The sequence below is a fragment of the Carettochelys insculpta genome, chromosome 1 (genome assembly GCF_033958435.1).
Source record: "Carettochelys insculpta isolate YL-2023 chromosome 1, ASM3395843v1, whole genome shotgun sequence".
NCBI classification, from domain to species: Eukaryota; Metazoa; Chordata; order Testudines; family Carettochelyidae; genus Carettochelys; species Carettochelys insculpta.
This window is the reverse complement of record NC_134137.1, coordinates 188711816-188737214: the sequence shown is the minus strand read 5'-3', so window position 1 is coordinate 188737214 and position 25399 is coordinate 188711816. Positions and strand designations below refer to the sequence as shown.

At 44.9% G+C, this 25399-nt stretch overlaps 1 protein-coding gene across 1 annotated transcript in view; it reads left to right on the top strand.

Moving 5' to 3' along the window:
* NCAM2 (neural cell adhesion molecule 2) overlaps positions 1-25399 on the top strand; it is a 591660-nt gene that overhangs the window by 355716 nt on the left and 210545 nt on the right. The window contains exon 8 of the mRNA XM_074983463.1: positions 5850-5995. Within this exon, the coding sequence (XP_074839564.1) occupies positions 5850-5995 (146 nt within the window). The remainder of the gene's footprint in view (positions 1-5849; positions 5996-25399) is intronic.

The following is a 25399-nucleotide window of genomic DNA, read 5'->3' as shown; positions in this document are numbered from 1 at the left end:
AAAATACTCTGCTGTAATCCAGATAATTTCTAAATGTCATAGGCATACTAACTTGTTAAGGTTAGCTCAGTGCCTGGTGAACTTCATGCTTTATATCTTTCCTCTAGAAAAGACATGAGAATGGGAGAGTGGCAGGTGAGGATTACTTTGAGGTGTAACATGGTTTTCTTCTGTCATCAAAGACAAAATTTTCCCCTCAGACAAACTGGTCACCTGTCATTCTTGTCAGTGGAACTGAAGACACAGGCTGCTCTCGGCCAAGATGGACATCATTTCGCTTTTATGAGTTAACACAATAGGGCAGCAGTAACCAATCAGTTAGGGACTAAGAGCAGTGGATAGAGAGCAAAGAGCCACATATTACATATTTATTATTATTAATCGATCAATAGATGTATATATATATATATATATATATATATATATATATATATATATATATATAATACATAGCTCAGTGCCCTCCCCCCAGATCCAGATATCACCATCCACCCCCGACTGCTCACTCTAACCCAGTGCTCTCCTCCTTCCCCAGACCCAGGCACCCCCAGCCTCCCCTGGTCTAACTCAATGCCCTCTCCTTCCCCCAGAGCCAGACACCACCAGTCCATTGCTCAAAATTGGTACTGGTGACTCAGTGGAGCCACTGCCACCACCATGAATTTCAAGCTATGAGGTGGGTGGCAGGCAACTATTATTAACATATGTACTGGCACTGCTTTTCTGATGTAACATCCCAGTGCTGAGTACTTGTCTGAGTTATTTGTAAATGTTGGACAGCATTCCCCTACCAAGGCAGTAATGCAACCTCATATTTTTCTCCTTACAAATACTTGTTCAAACCACTAGGACAATGTGTCACACAGTGACTGGTTCATATTGCATGTTGCTGCTGTTATCTTTTGCTTTAGTTCAGTTGGTAAAGGTTCATTTTGTGGACTGAAGGGATGCTTAGTATGGTTCTACAGAATGGCATTTGACTATGAGGGGATTTTTTTAAAACAAAGAAATTGCATGCAAAACACTTTAGCGTCTTAAAAGAATGTTAAAGTCATAAAATCAAATACTCGGATGTAGGACAGGCCAAAATTAAGGTGACTAACTCCAGCCATACATCTGTCTGCTATTGCATATGCAGGAAAGTACAACCTTCAGTTACATGACCACAAACTAATTTTCCAACAGAACCCCTGCCTGATTCAATATACAAGATCGCTGGTGATCCAAGAATGAAGCAGGATTATGTAGTGAATGAGGTTAGAAGATCACTTTCTCTTTTACTATGGAATTTGAAAGGTGGGAAGAGAACAAATCAAAGGACTGTGAGAAGAGAAAGGGTAGCCTTGTAATTAAGGCAGTTGATTGCCATCCAAGAGAATTTCTATAGCAGAATTCCTTTATGATGCTAAACAGGAGTGTTGCCTAAAGCTGAATCAAAACTGCAAGTAGAGTTAATAGAAGCTATAGATGCTGTGTGGCTCAGGCAGTGTGGTCTGAAGGAATTAGCATGACACTTGGAATCAGAGATCATTCTGAATTCTTATTGCCGCTTTGTCATTATTTACTCAGTGTCGTGACCTAAAATACAGTTTTACTTTCCCCATCTGTAAAATGGGAATATTAGTACATACTTATCTCTCAGGCAATTTGTGAAAGTAGAGTCATTAATGTTTAACATGTTCAAATAGTTCTGAACACCATAGAAAAATCCATGGTCAAATTAATTATTCCATATTTGGCACAAGGCTTAATTAGCATGCAGTGACTAATGTCTGGGGGATCCCAATGAAATAAGCATAAAAAGAAAAATGAAGATCTGTCTTATTCTTGAAATACTATCCATCATCTGTATTGAAAGTACCAAGGTTTCTGTGAAAAAAATAGTATGTAATCACATAAATAAAAAACAAATTATAAAGTAGTCCACTGACTTACATGATTTCATCTTACATATATTTTGCAATAATAGCTGTGTCTACACGTGCACGCTACTTCGAAGTAGCGGCACTAACTTCGAAATAGCGCCCGTCGCGGCTACACGCGTCGGGCGCTATTTCGAAGTTAACTTCGACGTTAGGCGGCGAGACGTCGAAGTCGCTAACCTCATGAGGGGATCGGAATAGCACCCTACTTCGACGTTCAACGTCGAAGTAGGGACCGTGTAGACGATCCGTGTCCCGCAACGTCGAAATTGCTGGGTCCTCCATGGCGGCCATCAGCTGGGGGGTTGAGAGATGCTCTCTCTCCAGCCCCTGAGGGGCTCTATGGTCACCGTGGGCAGCAGCCCTTAGCCCAGGGCTTCTGGCTGCTTCTGCGGCAGCTGGGGATCCATGCTGCAGGCACAGGGTCTGCAACCAGTTGTCAGCTCTGTGTATCTTGTGTTGTTTAGTGCAACTGTGTCTGGGAGGGGCCCTTTAAGGGAGTGGCTTGCTGTTGAATCCTCCCTGTGACCCTGTCTGCAGCTGTGCCTGGCACCTTTATTTCGATGTGTGCTACTTTGGCGTGTAGACATTCCCTAGCAGCGCCTATTTCGATGTGGTGCCACGCAACGTCGAAGTTGAACATCGACGTTGCCAGCCCTGGAGGACGTGTAGATGTTATTCATCGAAATAGCCTATTTTGATGTTGCTACATCGAAATAAGCTATTTCGATGTTGGCTTCACGTGTAGACATAGCCAATGTGAGCTAAAATTGTGAGTGGCAGGAAGCCAGGAGCCAGGCAGCTGTCTGGCTCCTGGCTTCTGCAAGCAGAGGGGAGGCAGGAGCCAGAAGCTAGGTTGTCACCTTCTTCTCAGCTCCCTGCCACTCCTGGGAGCCAGGAAACGGACTACTGGCTCTGGGCTCCCTGCCACTTATAGGAGCATGTAGACAGGCACAGCCAGGACTGGGCGACCCAAAGGCAGCAGGGCCCCTCCCATACCCAGTCCCGATATATACAAAGTTTGACTTACATGTGGTTGCCTAGGAACACAACCTACACATATGTCAGGGGGCTACTGTACGCATAGTCAAAGGAAAAGTGAATTGAGATTGGCATTTTCTAATATAGTGTGGTTGACTATGCAAAAAATGATCATTTTATATATATATATGGTCATTATATATATTTAATATACAACTTCTTTATCACTCTCCCACTAACTTCTTGCAGACACACTAGGGCTGTGGTTACACTACATCGCTCTGTTAACAGAAGTCACTGTTGGAAGAGATTACCCAACAAAACTTCTGTGGACAGAGTTCAGCTATGCACAAAAGCTAGTCAGAAGAGCACTCCACTCTGTCTACAGAGCGGTCGGACTGCCTGTCTGCTCTGTCAACAAAACTGGCGCCTGGAAGCACAGCAGACAGGGCTGCCCATTGTTCTGGATTCCCTGTCTATTGAAAGAAGGCCCCTCAGAGCATCCACACAGGATTTTAGTTAACAGAATCTGTCAACAGCAGCATTATGCCTCATGGCTGAGAGGGAAAATGCTGCTGGTGAAAGTGCTGAGTTACATTGACAGACTGCTGACAAAATGCGTCATATATTTGGACAGTCCATCAGTTTTGTCAACAAAACTAGGGTATTGTTGGCAAAACTCGCTAGTTTAATCGTAGCCTAAAAGGCTCTTCTCAGCAATGGAAATGAAGCTTTAACAGACCTGAGGTTTGCAATGTATACCTTCCTGGAGTCATGACGAGATGCAAAAGTTAGGGAGATCTTCAAATTTTTACTGACATAGTTTTTTTTTAACATTGCTATTTTAGAATTCACTTTAATTATTTTCTAAATTTAAAAATAATCCCTATTCTGGAGATAAGAGATAATGTTTACATTTTTGGGAGGATTTGTTTTTGTTTTGGAGGGGAAGGAATTCAGTGTGTGAATGTGTGAGTAAGAAATCGGGATTTTAGTATGGGAAAATGACTTTAGCTCTGACTCTGCAGCAGCTACTAACATTGCAGCATTGCATCTGACATGCAGTTCAGTGGTTCTCTTATAGATGCAATATTTTGCACTGAGAAAAGAGATGAAAAAATCTGGCTAAAAATGTAGTAACATCAGAGACCTATCCTCTTATATGTATGATTTATGCCTCTGGTCTTTTCATCATAATGTATCGTTTTCCTGCCTGGATGCAAACTTACTTACTAAAAACAGAATTTATTTGTTTAATCATTTGATTTGTGGTTAGTTCCATATCCAAAAATTTAAAATGAAAAAGTCTCATATTGTTCCGGTGCATACTGAATTTCATAAACAAGAAAGATAGTTGGATGAAATTCTTCACTTGTTTGTTTCACATGACATCACATTTACTTGACTGGTGTAATACCAAGGTTACAAGTTAGAATTTGTCTGAAAATAAGATGCAAATGTTTATCATATATACATTTGTTAGCTTTCTCAAGTACGCTTGAAACAGCTGTGTATGACACCACTGGATGTATTTGCCCAAAAAGAAGCAATATGGGATTGTAGCAATAGACAAAGGTGACCATTATAGTTAATAGAAATAATGGAACTAATTTTGCAATTGCGTTTTCTCAAACATTACTCTCTAAACAATTCTGTAAGTAGGCTAATTTTGTTTCGTGCATAATCTTTTTTTCAAGATTTTTGTTTGTTTGTTTCTGAAAGACATCAAAATACTTTGAGGGTTTTTTTTAAAGTTTTGAAAACACAATTGCATTTGTCACTATAAATATAATATATTCATTCTTATTAAGGAACATTGTATTTAAGTGGAAAATGTTGAATTTCAACTCTTAAATTATCTTAAATACTTTGCATGTTGTATTCTTTTCCCACATTTGTATATTTTTGTATATTTGTTTTTTATCTTCAAAAATGTGCTCGTTGAGGCAGGATCTATGTTTTTACAGCACTAAGCACAAATGGGACCTCTATTGAGACTGAGGTTTTAATACACAACAACTTAGCAGAAGAAAGAGTTCTTCTCCTGTAATGCTGTCTGTCTACGCGGATCCTTGCATCCATGTGGATCCTCAGTGGTCCAGAGTCTACCTGTATGGATGTCTTCAGGAGAAGGGCCCCAGTTGGAAGAAAATTAGTTCAATAGTTTTGCAGTTATAAAAGATTAAATTTAGCAGACTATTTTTTCCTCCCTGTGATTTAGGCTGATTCAAAGTTAATGTAATATAGGACATTTGTTGCTTAATATCCGAGTACTCTTACGGTATGTCTGCACTAACGGTGATATCAACAGCAGAACTGCAGTGTCACAGCTTTATCTTCCCACGTCAAAAGAAGGACTTTTTTTTCGGTCAGTTAAAGTAACCGATCTACCCAAGTTGCAGTAACTAGGTTAATGAAATAATTATGCCATTGACGTAGCCACAGCTATCGTGGAAGTTAAGTTGACTCAACTGTGGCACACAAAGGTGTGATTTTTTCACACCTCTGGAATGATGATGCTAGTTCATTTTAAATTTTAAGTGGTAGAACTGTCCTCAAACTTGAGATCATTTCAGTGTTTTAAGGCATAAGTACAAATCAGAAGAAGTAAAATTCAGGTTTCAGCTTGAAGAGTTTGACATGAACTCTTAAGTGCTTTATTATTCTAGCTTAATAATACATTAATGATGCTTGTTTCTTTGTTTTTCCCTCCATAGGATGTATTTAACTTAACGTAAGATCTGTGTTCCAAATGTCCTAAACTGCTTTGAAAAAATAAGTCCCACTTTGCATTTTGTTTCACTGTGTTTCCCTATAGTGAAATGGCACTGCTGATAATCCCAATGGAATAAACATGCATGGACTTTTAAATCAAAACAGTTTAATATAGACTGGCATATATGGTTTTTGATGCATTATGAGTAATATAATTTGTACTTTTAACAGTACAGCCTCAGATAATACATCTTAAAAATGAAACCACGTTTGAAAATGGTCAGACAACACTGATATGTGAGGCAGTCGGAGAACCTGTTCCAGAAATTACTTGGAAAAGAGCCATCGATGGAATAACTTTTTCTGAAGGTGACAAGGTAAAGCAGCTTTTAATTCATGTTTCTATAGAATTAGACATACAAAGTCTGAACAAGTATTGTCTTGCTAAACCTCTTTTTTAATAAATAGAAAATTAATGTAGAAAAAGATCAGTTGGTTTCTGTTAGGACTGGAGAATGCTTTGTGTACAAGGTAATAGCAATGTGTGATGAAAATCCTAAATTTTTCATTGAAAGAAATGGAAATACAAAACAAAACATGCTGTCAGATTGCGAAAGTGTGAACTGTGAAAAACGAGGGCCAAACTCTCAAAGGTGTCACCTTCTGTAACCCAATAAAGGTGTCTTTAACCCTATCTTTCTTTAATTTCTTGGTGTCTGAATTGAGACATATGGAACTCAGATTTAGAGGTGCTGCTCTCCCACAGCTTAGCTGTAGCTGTCCAAAGCTGGGGATGCAAAAATTGAGGCAACCAAAAGGAAGGATATTTTTGAAAACTTCGGACTAAAGCTTTTGGATCTTACCTTAGTCTTTTACCTACTCTTCTCATGCCTTGGTTTTAATCTTTTGCTCCCAACTGTCCTTCACAAAGATCAGAAAGTCTCTTCACCCAACTATAATGGCAATACCTTTGTTCAAGCAATGTTTTCTTTCACAACTGAATGAGGTAGGGAAGGGTAACCTTCATCAGATATAAAGAGAAACATAAATAGATTACAGTTATTTTGGGAACAAGAACAGGAAGGAAGCGCTTAAGGGCAGAGAGGAATTAGCAAAAGGGCATAATTTTGCCCTTAATCAACACCAAGATTCCAGCAGGTTGCAATAGGACCAGGGGCAAGGCCAGAATGGAAGACTTGGTCAAGTAGCCATTTCCCTTTCAGTGGTTTCACAACATAGTTTGCTTTCTGCTTTGTTTGTTTGTTTGTTTGTTTGTTTGTTTTTAATATCTTCTTTTTTCATGTACATTTGGAATTGTTCTGCTTCTTTGAAGGGAATGAGATGACATCATGATTGGTGGCAAAAATGAGAATAATGAGTACAGGAAGCAGAGCAGATGGATTGTAGTAGCCAGTCGGGTTAAATATATTTCCACATTCCATAATTGCTCAGTGGTTCTGCAAGTCAGATTCTTCCTGAACTAAAAAGGGTACAGGGAATTACTAAATGAAAGAAAAATTGCACATTTTTTTGCCTCCTCAAGGGTCTGATCTAAAGTGTAAGAAATATAATTGGAAGATTTTCATTGATGTCAGGTGGATGTTGCTTGAGGCCCTTCATTTACTTCCTGCACTTGTATTGGATGAGCTCTTCACATTACAGTAAAACCATAGAGATGAATAGTTGTACTCATAGATGTAATTTTATAACAAACTTTTTGAGACTAAAATTTTGCCTATGATAACATCCTTGTATTGCTCATACAAAGGGGAAATTTTGAGTTATGGAGTTATGAAGTATGAAATGCATCTTTTTTTCTTCTGGTGTTGCAGTGTAACTTAGGACAGCTTTGCCAGATCAATCAGAGAACTTAGGTTAATTCCATTAATAGTTTGATAACTTTTGTCTGCACTCTGGACCTAAGTATTTCCCTATATTTCATTCAGTATTATGCTATCCATGCGGTGTGTGGAAGTTTAAACCCTGTTTATGTGTCAGTATTGACCCCTGCTGCACCTCTTCTTCTCTTTAGATTGTGCATCAACCTGAAAAGGTATTGAGGAGCAAAGTAAAAACTCAGTTCAGCTCCTTTTTGTATGCCTGACACAGTGCACATAAAAGGTCAAAAGAAATAAGAATCAATAGGGTTATACAATTGCCTTTTGGTCTTACCACTCTATATTCCTCTTACTTCATTCACTCATTGCTCATCTGGAAAATATTTGATGTGACAGAGAATAAGACATTATCTTGGAAACTTGGCTCTTTGTGTTTACTTGTACCTTCCCCAACCTTTTTTGTACCTGAATCTTATTATCCTTCTGTGTTGGAAAGTTCAAAATCAATGGCGTGTCCCCTTTGTTTACATTTGCATTCACACTGCATCCTGAAAGGAGGGCATTGTGTGTTTTGTTTTGTTTCATTTTGTTTTAAAGAGCTTTTCTAGGTACATTACTTGTAACTCAAACAAAACATTACGATCAACAATTCTGATTGCACAGACTATATAATATCTCCAATCATTCCTTCGTCGAGCCTAAGAATTTATTGTAGATATTATTCAGCATTGTGGGTATGTCTGTATGTATTTATTTAGTCTGTAACTGAACGGTAAGTGAGGTGAGCATGTTCTGTTACAGTTCTGTAATGGCTTAAAACTAATATTGGAAAGCATTGCCCCAATGCATAATATAGCTTTAGAAGTAAATTGTAGTTCCTTTGAAAAATATGCATCTAGACAGAGAGAGGTTGCTTATGAGATTGTCAGTAGACTGAAACTTAGCACATTTTTGGCATAGACTGCCATCCCTGCCATAGCTTTAAGTACATCAGCTCAGCATTCACAAATTGAAGACACAAGTATCCCAATTACATTTCTCTCACATTGAAAGACTCCAATATATCTCAACTGGTTCATGTTCCTACAAAGTAGGATATTGTGGCTACTAGCTTTATTTATTTAAAGTTAACTATTGCCTTCCTTTGGAAATTATAGGAGTATTATATCATTAGCCAATGAGCTTTCCTAGGTAAGACCCACTTGCTTGTGTGTGTGTGTTGTGGGTGTGTGAGAGTGAGAGAGAGAGAGAGAGATGACAGATTAACACAGCTACACCTCTGAAAAAGTTTCTGAAAGTACATAAGTACATGGCAGAATTTACAACTGTAGATTTCATCAATAATATTTAGAAGCTAAAGTATAAATGTGTTTTAATTGCAAAATATACTAATATTAGAATTTCAATAGCACAGTGAATGTTGCACAGATATGTATACATTATCCAAAAGTATCATATGTTTAATGAGTTCAGAGACATTTAGGACCTATTCCAAAGCCAATGGAAGATAACAAAAAGAATTTATATTGAATTAATTGGACTTCGGAGAAGAATGTTGTTTAAGTAGATATGGCTATGTTAGGACAAATGTATGTCCTTAAATATGTCTGTCTTCCATCTATTGAATATGTTATTTAAAATGTTAGAGTTAGCAGTGAATTTCATCTTCATAAATATATTGTTAATCTGCCAAAGCTGTTAATAGCGTAACATTTATTTCCTCAGACTTTATTGCAAGCTTTTGCTTCCACTTTTTCCTCAATCTGGTTTTGCAATTACAGTGCAAAAAGCCTTATCAACCAGCCAGCTTACTCTTGGATACATATTTTTTATTTTGTATTAAAATATGAAATTGATTTTTTCAAAATGTGTATAAATAGACCATTACAATTTCTGTGAAACAGAATTGATATGTATGTTACATGGTACAATTAAAATATACTGAGAAATGAAATGTGGTCCCTTCGTGTATATTTAACTAGCCATTCAAGAGGCCCTTTGGAGGTATGTGCAGGGAGGCAGTAATCAGGCCTGCAATGCCGATTAGTCTTTGGTTTTCTAGTGTCCAAGGTGTTTCTTCAGTTGTCACCCAGTTAGTGTACTGCAGCCATCATGGGAGGATAGTCAGGACAAAATGCAGTCATGACACGCAAATATAATGGCTGTATCCTATACAAACATAAACAAACAAACTAAAACTCTATGTGCATTACAGGTGGCCTGGAATGCATCATTCTGGTATAAACAAAGGAAAAAACATTGTTCATGAATAAGTTCTTTTAAGATTTCCTGATAAAATTCCGACCGCAGTAGACAGGCACACCAGGGGTTCTTTCAAGGTATTTGTGGCGATTTTAGAAATCCCTTCACTTTTGATTGTGTCTGTTGTTTGACAGATTCTTTTATTTCCACTGTTTGACCTACACAATTTGTTCACAGAGTCATAGAGTTTCAAGCACCAACAGTAACCAATTTAATTATTTAATCCAGCTTCCTGCTAATACAGGCTCGAGAATTTTACCAAGTTATTCTTGTATGTCACTAAACAGCCTTCAGTTGAAATAGAAAATATCACATCCCTTAGTAATGTGTTGACATGGATTAATTGTCCTTCCAACGTTTGTCCGGTTTAACTTGGCTAACTTGAACTTCCAGTCCTTGGATCAAGTTATATCTCTATCTATTCACATAAAAGCTGTGTAAAATCAAGGGTCTGCTGTCTTTATAAGTAACTGAACAAGTTACCTCCAAGTTAAACCTTCTCTTTAAAAGGCTATACATAAGAAGCTTAATGTAAGACATATTGTGCAGTCAACAAATTATTCTTTTCCACACACTCTGTAGCAGTGGTGAGCAAGCTTCAGCTTGCAGACCATGTGCAGCTAATCATGGTAAGCCACCTGCAGCCTGCCATATGGGTTTCTTAATTTATGTCCACAAGTATGGCCACCCACAGTGCCCATTGACCACTCCCCCGACAGTCGTAGTGAAAGTCTGGATTTCTATGTACAATGCTCCTGTGACTGTGCTCAGGCTGACATTATATGCAAACAATGGCAAATGTTTTGCCATTTCCAGCCAATGGGAGTTGCAGAAAGCAGTGGCTGGGAAGCCTCTATGGCCTGCACTGTTTTATGGATGTCTGATTAGTCAGAAATGGTGAATAGTGTCCATTTGGAACTGCAGGAGTTTTACCTCTGTATGCAAGGTAAACAACCTCTGTGGCAGTTGACCAGTGGCTTATTCTGACAGGGCATGTGGGGCCCGTGGACCAAAGATTTCCCACCCCTACTCTACAGTGTTTCAACATCCTTTTTGAAAGGAGTGGACAGAGAACTGAACACTCTGTTACAGCAGTAGTCTCCTCAAAGCTGTATGTACAGTGTCTTCATATTTCTATTCAATAGTCTCTTCTTAATATACCAAATATCATAGCAGCTTCTTTTGCCATATTACCACAACTGAAGCTCATGTTCAGTTGGCTTCATAAATTTAGCTAGGATGTCTTAAGACCTTCCACCCCTGCCCAAAAGAAAGACTCACTAACATATTACAGAATAATCCAATATGTATGTTCTCACAATATCATCCAGACTTCGAACACATGGAGATAGTCCAAAAAATGTTACTCAGTCGTGAATTAACTACCTGAAATATCATAGAAATTTGTCACTTTAATAATTTTATTAATAATTAAAGGAGGTTAATTTGTATTTTTTCTTTACTTTTTTGTAAACCTGAACTTAAAACCTCTGTTATATTTACAAAAAGAGCTACATAAAGCAAGGGTGAGGCAGAAATAAACCACACTTTCACGTCAAATGTCTTGAAGATTTAAAATGGTTACAGCTCATAAGTATTGTTATGTCTAGGGTCTTTTCTTCTGCCCGACTTCCTCCACGAACTTAATACAATTCTGTGGTGACCTTGAAGCTTTCTTTTGTCACCTCCATCTAAAGGAATTCTTCCAATACAACTATGAACAATAGTCTGACTCTCTCAACACCCCCTACCAACACAAAAAGAAGAAGAACTCTGTGTGGACTGCCCCTGATGGTCATAGTGAAAGTCTGGATTTCTACATACCATGCTTCCGCAACTGTGCTCAGACTGAGATTATAAGCAAACAATACCAAATGAAACACAATCTCAACTATGCTGAACACTGTGCTGTCCAGAGCCTCAAAAATAACCCAGACATTATAATCAAACCAGCTGATAAAGGGGGTGCTGTTGTCATCATGAAGAAGTCAGACTATGACCAGGAAGCAGCCAGACAACTCTCCAATACCACATTTTACAGACCTCTGTCCTCTGATCCCACTTTGGAATTCCAAAAGAAATCACAACATTTACTTAAGGAACTCCCTGCTGCTACTTTGGACCTTATTCACTGAGACACACCATCTGAGCCCCAGCCTGGATTATTCTATTTACTTCCCAAAATCCACAAACCTGGGAACCCTGGACGACCTATCATTTCGAGTATTGGCACCCTTACCACTGGACTATCCAGTTATGTGGACTCCCTCCTCAAACCCTATACTACCAACACTCCTAGCTATCTCTGGGATACCACTGACTTTCTGAGGAAATTAGAAAACATCAGAAAAGTTCCTGTCAACACCATCCTTGCCACCATGGATGTAGAAGCTCTGTACACTAATATTCCACATGAAGACAGATTACAAGCAATCAGGAATACCGTCCCTGATGTCACCACAGCCAATCTGGTGTCTGACCTGTGTAACTTTTTTCTCACACACAATTATTTCTGATTTGGGGACAATTTATATCTCCAGATTAGTGGAACTGCTATGGGCACCCGCATGGCCCCACAATATGCTAATATATTTATGGCTGACCTGGAACAACGATTCCTCACCTCTCGTCCCCTATTACTCCTCCTCCACTTAAGATACATTGATGACATCTTTATTATTTGGACCCATGGTATAGAGACTTTAGAAGAATTCCACAGAGATTTTAACAATCTGCAACCCACCATCAATTTATGCCTCAATTACTCCATGCGAGAGGTCCAGGATATGTATCTACAGTACAAGTCAAGGATGGCCTGATTGGTACCACACTCTATGAGAAACCCACCAATCGCTATACTTACCTACGGGCTTCTAGCTTCCATCCTGCACACATAGCTAGATCCATTGTTTACAGTCAAGCCCTTAGGTACAATCACATTTGCTTTGATCCTACTGACAGAGACCGAAAACTACAAGATCTTTACCAAATATTCATAAGCCTGAATTACCCACCAGGAGAAATGAAAAAAAAACAAAAACAACAAATCAACAGGGCCAGATGAATACCCAGAGAGCAGTTACTCCAAGCTAGGCCCAAAAAAGCCAAGAACAGAACACCACTGGTCATTACCTACAGCCCCCAACTCAAACAACTGCAACACATTATTAAAGACCTACAGCCTATCCTTACTCAGGATACCACACTCCAGAAGGCCCTAGGTGAGAGGCCTGTTCTCTCCTACAGACAACCTCCCAACCTTATGAGGATCCTTACTAACAGCCACAGTCTATACCCCAGGAACACCAGTCCTGGAACGTTTCCTTGCAACAAAGCCTGCTGCCAGCTTTGTCTACATATCTTCTCTGGAGATACCATCACTGGACCTAACCTGGTTATTCACAGAATCATGGGCACAGTCTCATGTTCCTCAACTAACATCATATATGTCATCATGTGCCAACAATGCCCAGATGCTTTGTATATTGGACGGACTTCAAACTCTCTTAAGCCGTGTCTACTTCGAAGTAGCGGCACTAACTTCAAAATAGCGCCCGTCAGGGCTACACGCATCGGGCGCTATTTCGAAGTTAACTTCGACGTCAGGCGGCGAGACGTCGAAGTCGCTAACCCCATGAGGGGATAGGAATAGCGCCCTACTTCAACATTCAATGTCGAAGTAGGGACCGTGTAGTCATTGCGCGTCCTGCAACGTCGAAATTGCCGGGTCCTCCATGGCGGCCATCAGCTGAGGGGTTGAGAGACACTCTCTCCAGCCCCTCAGCTCAATGGTGGCCACATGGAGCGGCGCCTTAAAGGTCCCCTCCCCCTCCCTTCCTGTGCAGGAAGCTGAGGGAACATGCAGGCGGCAGCCCAGACACGCGGCCAGCCTGCACGTTCCTCAGCCACCCACCCAGCTGCGATGGCTGCCCGGCAGCCCCCCCAGCGCCTCCAGGGGACCCCCCGCCAAGGGGAGCCAGGGCATCCAGCCCAGCCAGAACGGCAGCCAGGCTGGGAAGTGGCAGTGGGGCCCCTCCTGGACGGAGGCCGAGCTGCGGGACCTGCTGGGGCTCTGGAGCGAGGAGGAGGTGCTCCAGGTAATGGGGAGCAACAGGCGGAATGCGGAAGCGTTTGCTCGGCTGGCCGATGGCCTGGTTGCCCGGGATCACCCTGCCCGCAGTCCTGATCACGTCAGGAGTAAGGTGAAGGAGCTGCGGCAGGGTTACTCCCGGGCCCGGGATGCGGCCAGCCGATCTGGGGCCACCCCCGTCACTTGCCCCTTTTACAGGGAGCTCAGGGACATCCTGGGCCCCCGGCACACCTCCTCCCCTCCGGCCACCCTTCATACCTCGGCCGACGAGCCCCAGCACGCCCTGCAGCCGGAGTCTGCCCCGGAGGTAAGCCCCGCACCCCGGGGGCCACCCCCGGAGCCCACCCCCGGGACATCGCGGCAGGAGGAGGAGGAGGAGGAGGAGGGGGGCTCCTCCTCCGCAGAATCCGGGCTGCAGATCCTCCTCCTGCCATCCTGGAGCAGCAGCTGGGCCTCCGCCCCCCCGGGATCTCCAGACCGTGGGAGCGGACCGACAGGTATGTACCCCCCTCTGGTGTACACCCCTGGGCTTGAGGGGCGGGGGGTAATAGATATGTGTCCAGGGCCCCCCACATGCTCACATGGCCACGGCCCAAAGGACAGCAGGGCCATGTCCCTCACAGCAGTGCATCAGCCCCTGCCCCCCCAACCCCGCACGAAAGTGCCATGCCCCATCCCCGGGGCACGGGGGAGCGGAACCTCGAGGGGCCCCCGGGAGGAGGGGGTGGGACACCCCGCAGCAGCAGTAGCAGCAACAGCAGCAGCAGCATGTGATGGAGTGGGGGGAGTGCAAAAGGGAGACTCAGGCTAGATATGAGCACCAAGAGCCGAATAGCTCCCAGGGGCAAAGGAGGATCCTGGGGCTACAACTGGCAGGTGACACCTCTGCCCTGAACAAAGAGGAGGGAGGAGCCGAGCTGGCTTGGACTTGCGGGGCGAGGGCGGGGCCCACAGGTAGAGGCTAGGGGAAGGGAGAGCTGGAAGGCAGCCAGCCTGAGGAGGGGGAAAGCTGCATCCCAGAGGGGCACCTCTTGGGGTCTTCTCCCCAGGACGGGTTGGAAGGACTGTCTCTTCCGACAGCTGGTGCTGTCACTCCTGGGAGAAACTGGGCATCTGTGGCCTAAGAAACCTCTCCTGCTCTCAGACCCTGCGGAGAGAAGTGAGAGACGCTCCCACCAAGGGATGGGGTGCAGGGCAGGGGGACCCCTGAACCCCATCCATCACAGCAGCATCTCCCGGGGACAGGGCTGGGGAACCTGCAGCACAGGGCTGGGGGGACAAAGGCCACGGCTCGGGGCCCACACTAACGCCTGTCTCCATTCTTCTTCCCCCGCTCCTCTCCTGTGTCCCGCACCTGCACCATCAGAAGGACCGGAAGAGAGCGCCGGCGAGGCCTCAGTGGTCCCGGAGAGCCCTCCGGGACCATCGCTCCAGGCCAGCCCCTCGGCCGAGGACCGACCGGCCCCACGGCGGGCTAGACGGCGGACCCTGTGCCACCACCAGCCGACGGCGATGGACCCCCAGCTGCTGGCCATCCACCGTCGGCAGCTGGAGGTCGCGGAGCAGCACCTGCAGCTGCAGGAGCGGGCGCTGGCCTGGCACCAAGAGGCATGGGTGGCCTACATGGACACTTTCAACTGCCTGGTGGACTACCTGGCCCCACATGCCGCGCCGGCCGCCGCAGCGCCCGCCCTGCCTCCTCCACCACCCGCACCACCAGCTGCTCTGCCCATCGCCGTCCCGTCCGCCGTCGCCCCCCCACCCACTGCCAAGGGCCGGAGCGCCGAGGGACCCCTGGAGCCACCTGAGACTCGCCGGGCATATCTTCTGGTCCGGCCCGCCCCCAGCCAGCCCCAGCCAGGGCTGCGACCGCGGCGGGGCTCCCGGCTGGCCACGCCCAGTGCCGGACTATAGGGGCGAGGGGCCCGGGACGTGCCCCCTGCCCTTCTATATAGTTTGACCCTCTTATTTGGTGCCCCCCATTTGCCCCGTCCCCCCCATGTAAATAGTTCTCCCCTTTATCCTCCCTGCTTTTCTTTTTATTAATGAGGACACTTGTTTGTTAGTATTGTTTTATTTGTACATATTAGTTTGTTTCCACATGTTGTATATAGTTTGTTCTTGTTTCATATATTTACAGTTAAAAAAAAAAGTTCTAAAAGAAAAACCAGTTTAAGTTCAGCCACAAGTGCGTGCTGTCATTTCTCCAGGAAAAGTGGGAGGGGGCTGCGGTGGGGTGCTCCATGGTGTGGGCGTTGGGGCAGGAGTGTGGTGGAGGAAGGGGCGGGCAGTGGGGGGCCTGGGCAGAGTTCACCCCGTGGCCTCATCATTGAAGTGGCCCGCAGGGCCTCCCGGACCCAGGTCCCTTCGGGGTCCACCTGCCGACTGGGGGCAGCAGGTGGCTGGACGTCTGCCCTGCCGGCCTCCGCAGCCCAGCCCTGGAAAAAGGTCTCCCACTTGCTCTCCACCAAATTGTGCAAGGCGCAGCAGGCACCCACAATCAGGTGGATGTTGTTGGGGCCCGCATCCAGGCGGGTCAGGAGACATCTCCAGCGTCCCTTCAGGCAGCCAAATGAGCACTCCACCACCTGGCGCGCATGGTTCAGGCACTCGTTGAAGCGCTCCTGTCTAGCAGAGAGATGGCCCGTGTACGGGTGCATGAGCCACGGGTGGAGGGGGTATGCCGCATCTGCGATGACGCAGAAGGGCATGGTGGTGTCCCCCAGAGGGATCTCCCGCTGGGGGATGTAGGACCCCGCCTCCAGCCGGCGTCACAGGCCTGAGTTCCGGAAAACCCGGGCGTCGTGGGTGCTGCCAGGCCAGCCCACATAAATGTCCTGGAAACGTCCCTGGCTGTCCACCAAGGCCTGGAGGACGTCAGAATGGTAGCCCTTGCGATTCAGGTATCGTCCTCCACTGTGATGCGGGGCGCGGATGGGGATGTGAGTCCCATCCAGAGCCCCGAAGCAGTTGGGGAAGCCCAGGGTGGCAAAGGCCGCGATGGTGGCATGTGGGTCCCCCAGCCTCACGAGCCTGTGCAGGAGCATGGCGTTGATGGCACGCACAACCTGCAGAGAAAGCACATGGGATGGCCCCAATGAGGGGTGAGCAGGGTGTGCGTGGCCCTGCCCTGCACTGCCCTCCTCTGCCTGGGCCCCGCTCCCCTGCCCTGCCCTCCTCTGCCCTCCCCCGCCCTGGCCTCGCCTCCCCTCCCCTCCCCTGCCCTGGCCTCCCCTCCCCTCCCCTGCCCTCCTCTGCTTGGGCCCCCCTCCCCTGCCCTGCCCTCCCCCCGTGGGATCTCTTACCTCCATGAGGACAGCCCCGATGGTGGCCTTGCCGACACCAAACTGCTGTCCCACGGATTGGTAGCTGTCGGGAGTGGCCAGCTTCCAGACAGCGATGCCGATCCGTTTCTGCACTGTGAGGGCACGCCGCATGGCCGTGTCCTGGTGCCTGAGTGCGGGGGTGAGCCACTGGCACAGCTCCATAAATGTCTGCTGGCTCATCCTGAAGTTCCTGAGCCAGCGGTCGTCGTCCCACTCCCCAAGCACCAGCCTCTCCCACCAGTCGGTGCTGGTGGGGTAGCTCCACAGCCGCCGGCGTGTGAGGCCGGGGGGTGCGGGGTGCTGCAGGGTTAGGGGTTGAGCCCTGCTGCCCTGGGGGTAGCTCCTCCTCCGGTGTAGCAAGGAGGTGCTCAGCTGCCTCCCACATGGCGTGGAGCAGGGCAAGCCCTGCTCTTGCCAGGAGGGCTGGGTGGACCTCTGGCTGCTGCTGCTGCTGCTGCTGCTGGGGGTCCATGACTGCGTCGCCCGGGGTCTGTGTGCCTATGGCTCCTCAGACCGCGTGCTGTGCAGACTGAGTGTGTCTGGGAGGGGCCCTTTAAGGGAGCGGCTCGCTGTTGCCCCAGAAGCGCTAGTCCGCCCTGTGACCCTGTCTGCACCTGTGCCTGGCAACCCTATTTCGATGTGTGCTACTTTGGCGTGTAGACGTTCCCTCGCTGCGCCTATTTCGATGTTGGGCTGCGCAACGTCGAAGTTGAACATCGACGTTGCCAGCCCTGGAGGACGTGTAGATGTTATTTATCGAAATAGCCTATTTTGATGTCGCTACATCGAAATAAGCTGTTTCGATGTAGCGTGCACGTGTAGACGTAGCCATAGACAAAGAGTTAATGGGCACAAAACAGACATAAAAACACTCCTGATCCACAAACCAGTGAGCCAGCATTTTAATGGAGTGGGCCATTCTGTTAATGACTTAAAAGTCTGCGTGTTACTGAAGAGGAATTTTCACACTACTTTGGAAAGAGAGGCTGCTGATCTCTCCTTCATATTCAAATTCGACAGATTAACACATGGTTTGAACCAGGATGTTAATTTTCTGTGTCATTATAGGGGCTCTTTTGCATACTTGGCTTAATCTAATTCTTGACCTTCCTCCCCACGCTCTCTGATTTACGCACGTTAGTAATTATTTTTTTCTGATTTGTCAACCTTAATTACTATTTTTGGTTCTCTGTGCCTTATATATTGAGTCTGTTCTGGTATGGCTATGGTCTGAAGAAGTGGGTCTGTCCCACGAAAGCTCACCTAATAAATGACTTATTAGTCTTTAAAGTGCTACTTTACTGCTTTTTTGTTTTGATAGTATATATACTAGCATGGCTTTCTCTCTGTTACAGTAAAAAAATTGAAAATGTTCGTTCAGAAGTCCTGTCAAGAATGTAAAGATAGTCTCGCAGAAGCTGTATATAATGCACTTAAAACCTCAATGCCTATTTACTTTTATGCTTGCAACGTAGCTGAAAGAAGACAGAATTGTGAACATATGCTTTGGGTTGCTCTTTTCATAAAAAAGTATATATTTGGACCTTGCCCTGATTTCATGTGTTTTAGCTTTGATACTCTTTTGGATTCTGTGTATCTAATATTGGAGTTGAGAATAGATGTTGGTAAAGTGGAAGTTACAGCTTTGTTACTGACCAATTATTAATCATTCCTTTTGATGTCAGGACACTGACCTGTTTTGAAGATTTGCTCTGAGATTTTGACGGATCACTGAAGTTCCAGGCAGCCTTGAATGGAAGAGTATTGAAATACACTCGTTTTATGTTTTAGTAGGATTTGATACCAATCTTTTATTTCTAACTGTGAACATATAGTTGTGCCTGAATTCCTTCTGCCAGACTTGTTCTCACAGATCAGCTTACTTCACTGATGTCTGAAGAAAGAAGTGATAACAAATGTCGCAATATCAGTTGCAAATTTTTAGTGTTGAGTTCAAACAATTGTGATGTAAAGAGTTTTGGTGTCTTATGTGATGGCTATACAGAAGGTGAGAATAGGTTATGTTGGTGTCACTATCACAGCATCTCTGAAGGCAGAGCTGTTCCTGCTGGGGCATAGCTGAGTTAATGTGGTTTCATACTGCTGCTGAGTTACTGGACTGCATTTTTTTTCTCTCTAAAAAATTGCAATGCTACATTCTACATTACACTGTTTGGATTCATACTGAACAGTCCACTATCATAAAGATAAGTCAGTATCTAAGCTTCTGAAATCTCTATGAATGTTCCCATCAGTGATGTACCTCTAATGAAGATGAGCGTCTTTGTGGATTATTGGTTCTTCTAGGTCCTATCTTCTCTGCAGCTTCTTGGCTGCACAGCAGCTCTTTGTCAGGTTTATAGATACCTGTGACAACCACTTTGCATAAGAGAGGACTCCTAGCCTGAATAAACTATCAGAACACTGTTAGGGGCAATTCCTGCAATTACTGCAATTCCTCAGTTGTGGGGACAAGATTGCAAAAGTGCTCTCCTGTCCCCTTGTAGAATTGTTTCTGAGTGGTTCAGTAATCCCAGCAGACACCGCACTGAAAATTGCATAAAATGGGAAGCTTGCTGTAGAGAAGGGAGTCACATTTGCTCTGTCTTAAAACTGGTTTGAGACTTTCATCAATCACCAAGGGGGAGAGAAGTCTTTGAATCATGAGTTGAAGACTTCAGCTCAGCCAGATGCTAAAGGGTCTTGTATATGGGTGTGGGCGGTGAGGTACTGGGGCCTGAAGAATGCAAGAGGTCCGGCTAGATCACTGGTTTTCAACCAGTGTTCTGTGGTGCTCTGGTGAGTCATGAGAACTGTCTATGTGTGCCATGAAATTTGTCAATTTCTCCAATGCCCCCCCCACCCCCCATGGCTCTTTGCAGAAGAAGAAGAAATTGAGGACCCGTGACAGTTGGGCCAGCTGGCGTGGGGTTCATCTATCCCCTTCCCCCAGCATATGCACAGTGGCTCTTTGTGGAGCCATGATGAGGGGAAATGCTGACCCTGCAGGATCCCATTTGCTCTGGGAGGCAGCTGAAATGCTGCTTGGTGGCCTAAACAAGCTATTAGTGGAGCCAGCCCAACTCCCTGCTGTGGTAAGGGAGTGGGGGGAACGAGGGTGGGAGCTTGTTGGAGAAGGGACATGGTTTAAGTGCAGCATCCTGGCTCCAACAGGCCAGCAGGGAGGGGAGCCTGCTTTTAGTGGGTTCTTGTTTACTCAACATCACGAGCATGTCATTGAGCAGATTTTGCAAATGTGTGCGTGCTCACTGTGTAAGACAGTGTATTCTGTGTTGGGTCTGAAACATTAATGCTTTTGATCCTGCTTAGCTTCTTGTATGCACAGGTGTGTTGCAAACCTCTCTAGTAAGACTGTAACCATAGTAAACGTAAGTAAAATTGACTTTTAGGACAATTGATTCAGCTGAAGAAAGAGAGTGTGCCACGGAATTGTTTATCTCATTGAAGTTACTGAAAAGGTTGAGAACCACTGAGCTACATTACTGTCATGATCTGCTCTGGTCTTAACATCTGTGAGTCTAATCTTGCTGGAAAGGTTGAAAGAGTTTGAAATCTTCCAGCCTCCATATTGGAGGTGGGTGACAACTCATTAGGCAAACATGCATATAAACTGGTCTTTGTTTACAATCAGTGTTTGACTGGCAGCATTGTGATCATGCCACTCAGGCACTGGGGGAGCTGAGGCTGCAGGGGAGAGGGGTCAGGAGCCCTAGGCACCCAGATCACTGCCACCTTTGCTTGTTGCAATGCCCAGGAGTTGGGCTAGCTCCTCCCAGCAAGGCTGTCCTATCCCCACCCCCTAGCAGGAGCTCTGGGAACAGACTGAATGGGTTGGATATGACCTGCAGGCTGTAGTTTGGCCCCCTCTGGTCTAATGTAAGGATTGGTTTTAGACCCTATGCTGGCAAACATTTTTTATCAATGATTTAAAGAAAACAAAATCATTATTGATAAAATGTGCAGACAACACGAAGATTTGAGAAGTGTTTAATAATAACAGTTACTGAAGCAAACAATATGGACAAACGTAATTGTATGCCTTTAGGCATTTCAAACATAAGCTGTACTTATAGGATGCGGTACATTACTAGGGAAACAGTGACTCTAAAAAGACTTGGAGGTCCTGATAGATATTCAGCTGAACATGAGATCCCTTCTACTTTTTCCTTGATCTTGTCCATTGCTCTTTCCAGATGTGCGATGAAGATGCTTGGCAATTTTGGATCGCCTTGTCTCGCACCTCTACTTGTTTTAAACCACCTTCCCAACTCCCTGCATGTTCTCACCGCTGCCTCCACATTGTCACTGATATCCTTCAACAACTGTATCAGTCTGCTATGCACTCCATAAGACACCAACACCACTCAAGTCACCTTCTGATCCATGCTGTCAAATGCCTTTTGAAAATCGACGAAGCAAGTGTATATGTTCTTGTTCTTTCATCAAGCTTTTTCTCCTATCAGTCTTAGCGCCAATATCTGCTGTATGGTACTTCTATCTTTTCTGAACCCTGCTTGCTCTTCTGCTATATGTTCTTCTATCTGCAATCTTAGTCTCTCCATCAGTATCATCATCAGCATTTTGCCTAGATGACTTGTTAGGGCAATCATTCTGCAGTTCTTGCACTCCAATGTACTTCCTTTCTTGGGTACTTTCACCAGCACAGATCTTGTCCATTCCTTATGCACCTTCCCTTCTTGCCATGCTATATTACATAGTCAGTGTATTTTCTGAATCATGCTTTCTCTGCCGTATTTGATCATCTCTCCTGTGATATCATTTCCAGGGCTCTTGTTGTTCTTTAGTTGTTTCACTGCTTTTCCTACTTGCTCCTTCAAATTATCAGTCTTGCTCGTGATGCTTGCTGGAGATATCAAGGAAGAGGTAGAAAGGATATCTGTGCAAGAGAAAAGAATTAACAACTTGAGGGTTGCATAAGATATAGTTATCATTGAGGAAGATGAGGAAAAGCTAGCGAAAATGGTGCAGGTGTTAAACGAAGAAGGGAAGTGGTACAGACTGATCATGAACACCAATAAAACAAAAACAATGCTATTTGTCAATAAGGAAATAGGAAGGAAGATCACTGTCAATATTACTGAACTGGAAAATGTAGAGAAGTTCATGCATCTGGGGAGCAACATAACATATGATCTAGACTGTAAGAAGGAAATGGCGACTAGAGTAGCGACAGCAAGAGCAAGTTTGAAGGCGATGGATAAGATCTGGAAAAGCACAGCAGTTAGCTTAAGAATGAAGCTGTGCGTCTTGAAAACATGTTTATTCAGCAGCATGCTGTACGGATGTGAGACATGGGTCATAACGAAAGATTCGAAAAGAAGAATATTGGCATTCAAAAGGAGTTGTTATAGAAAGATTCTGAGAATAGGATGGATGAAGGAGGTCACCAATGAGGAATAATATAGAAAGATACAGCCGAAAGAGAACCTGCTGCAGAAGGTTATAAAACAGAAGCTATAACTCTTTGGGCATATTTGCAGAATGAACGATGAACGAAAAATCAAGACCCTAGTATTCGGCATAATGGACAATTCAAATAGGAGAGGCAGACCCACAGAGAATGGATAGATGATATAGCAGGTTGGTGCAGAGCTAGTCTACAAAAACTAAGCCACTCTGCCCTGGACAGGGAAAGATGGAAGGAAATAGTGAGAGAGACATCAGACACCAAAGGGCGCTGAGACCATGGTTATTGATGATGATGATGATGATGATGATGATGATGAACGTTAGATCACTTTGAGATGCTGTATGCAAAAAAGCCTAATATGATCCTTGGATGAACACATAGGTATAAACAGGAGTAGAGAGGTTATATTCACAATATATTTGGAATTGATATGGCTGCTATGGAATACCTTGTCCAATTCAGTTGTCCATCATTGAATAAGGGTATTGAAAAATTAGAGACAGTTTGGATAAGAGCCATGAGAACAATTAAAAAATGGAAAACATGCCTTGAGCTGAAACACTCATGTAGCTCAATCTCTTTCGCCTATTGAGAGAAAGTTAAGTATGGATTTCATCATTACTTGTGTTTAAATGAGAAACAGATATTTGGTAATAGCGAGCTCTTCAGTTTTTCACACAAAGTTTTAACAAGGTTTAGTGTCTGTAAGTTGAAGGTGGACAAACTCAGACTTGAAATAACAAAGAAAAGCTGGTTGAGAAGTGTTCAATTAAACATTTTTGATTGTAAAATACCCATTTGTTGAAACCAATTTTTTTGGTGGAAACATGAGTTTCCACAAAAGTTCTGTCAGGAAAGCATTGTGAGGTCCAGGATGAAATTTAGAGAGCAAAAAAGGCCAACCTGCCCAAAGATTAGGGCACTCAATTTGAGCTATTGGAAACCCAAGTTTAAGTTGGAGTGTTGCCTGATTTCGAGGAAAGATTTAATCCTGGATCTCCCACAGGCCAGGTGAGTTCCCTGACCAATAAGCTGCAGAGTTAGTGTGTTTCTGTATCACAATGAATATTTATACAAAGACAAACAGCTCTAACAAGAGAAACTGAACCTACATCTACACTATGAAATAAAGTCAAATTTATTAAAGTTGACTTTGTAACCCTAGATTTGGTAAAGTTAAAGTTGAATGTCTGTACCTACTCACAATGTCGACTTTGTGCATTCCCACTAAATCGCCAAAGTTCAACTGTTGCAGAAGCACATTGTGGGCACCTATTCCACAGTTCCTTCAGCCCCGTTGAATTCTGGGATTTTTGCCAGTGCATGATGGGAAAAAATGCCCCACAAGTGTTTGTGGGTGTTTGGATGTCATCTTCCCAGACCACATCTCCTTCATTTCCCTCCCATTGAAAACAAGCAGCCATTTTTCAGAGGGAAGAGGGAAGAGCAGAAAATCCCAGCTGAAAGAATACCAAACAGATGGACTTCAGACAGCGAAACACCCTTCGTAAATGTGTTCTGACAGCACCCAGCTGACTGAACCATGGTGAGCATGCACCTGTCCACAGCTGTTTACCATGTCAACAGGTTGTTCAACTAGTTTTCCCTGCAGTGAAAGAACACCAAACAGTGGAAGAAACTGGATCCATGTGACTAGGGAAAGACTTCATGTTATTCACAAAGAAGGAAAGTAGGGAATCCCAAGGGAAAAACCACCAAACAGGTGGTGAGCTTCAGAGGTTGAAGCACCCCTCACAAATGTGCTCTATGAGCACCCAGATGACTGTGACATCTCAACAGGTCACTCAAGTAATCTCTCCCATGATGCCCATGCAACTTGGGAAACAAAAAAAAAAGTAGGGAGGGAATCACAAGGTGAAGCACCCAAATGAGCAGTGGGAGTACCCAGCTGACTGGGCCATGTACCCCTGATTCCCAAGTGGAACAAACTGGCTCCATGCAACTAGGAACGGAGCTGTGGGAGCACCCAGCTGACTGTGTCATATAATTCTCAAGCAAAGCAGGAAAGAAGGAAAAGTAGGGAACCTCAGGGGAAAGAAAAACATTGACTTGGAAAAATAAGGGAGGTGACTGTGCCATGTCAACAGGTCAGTCAGATAATTTTCCCCCAGTAAAAATACAGCAAACAGGCCCCTGCTGAGACTAGCTTCCCCAAGTCACACTCTTTAGGAAGGGAGAATATTAGAGCAGGGCCTGGGGCAGGCCCCCCAAAAACCTTAGCTGACAGGGGCCAGATGAGGGACCAGGTGACATGGTTCAGTCTTTGGGTGCCTGTGGGAGGGATCCCCAAAAATGTATGCTGCTGTCTGTGGGGCCAGCCCCCCCATGTAACCTGGTGACATCATTTGTGTGCCTAGGTAAGGAGGGCAGCCCTGACAATAGTTGCCGCTGTGGGCCAACCCCCAACAAAACATGGATCAGTCTGTGGGTGACTTGGCAGGGGCACGAGCCCCCCAGAATATTCACTGCTGGGGGAGCTATCCCCCCACTGTGTGTTGCCCCTATGGGGCCAGCCAGCTGACAAAACTATTTGTCGCTGTGGGAGCCAGCCCCCCAGCACTTGGTGAGCCCCAGAAAATGTGAAGTGCAAAAGCCTTCACCCCACACAGGCCAGGGCATGCTGTTGTCTGGAAGCATGGTCCATACTGCACAGCCAACACATGGCGTGGTGGGGCAGGGGCTAGCCCACCAGCTGCATGATGTCTGTGGGGGAAGAGGGACTGTCCCATACAAATGTGAAGAACAAAAAAGAAGTTTCTCAGCCTCACCTGCTACATCCTGCGCAGGAAAGA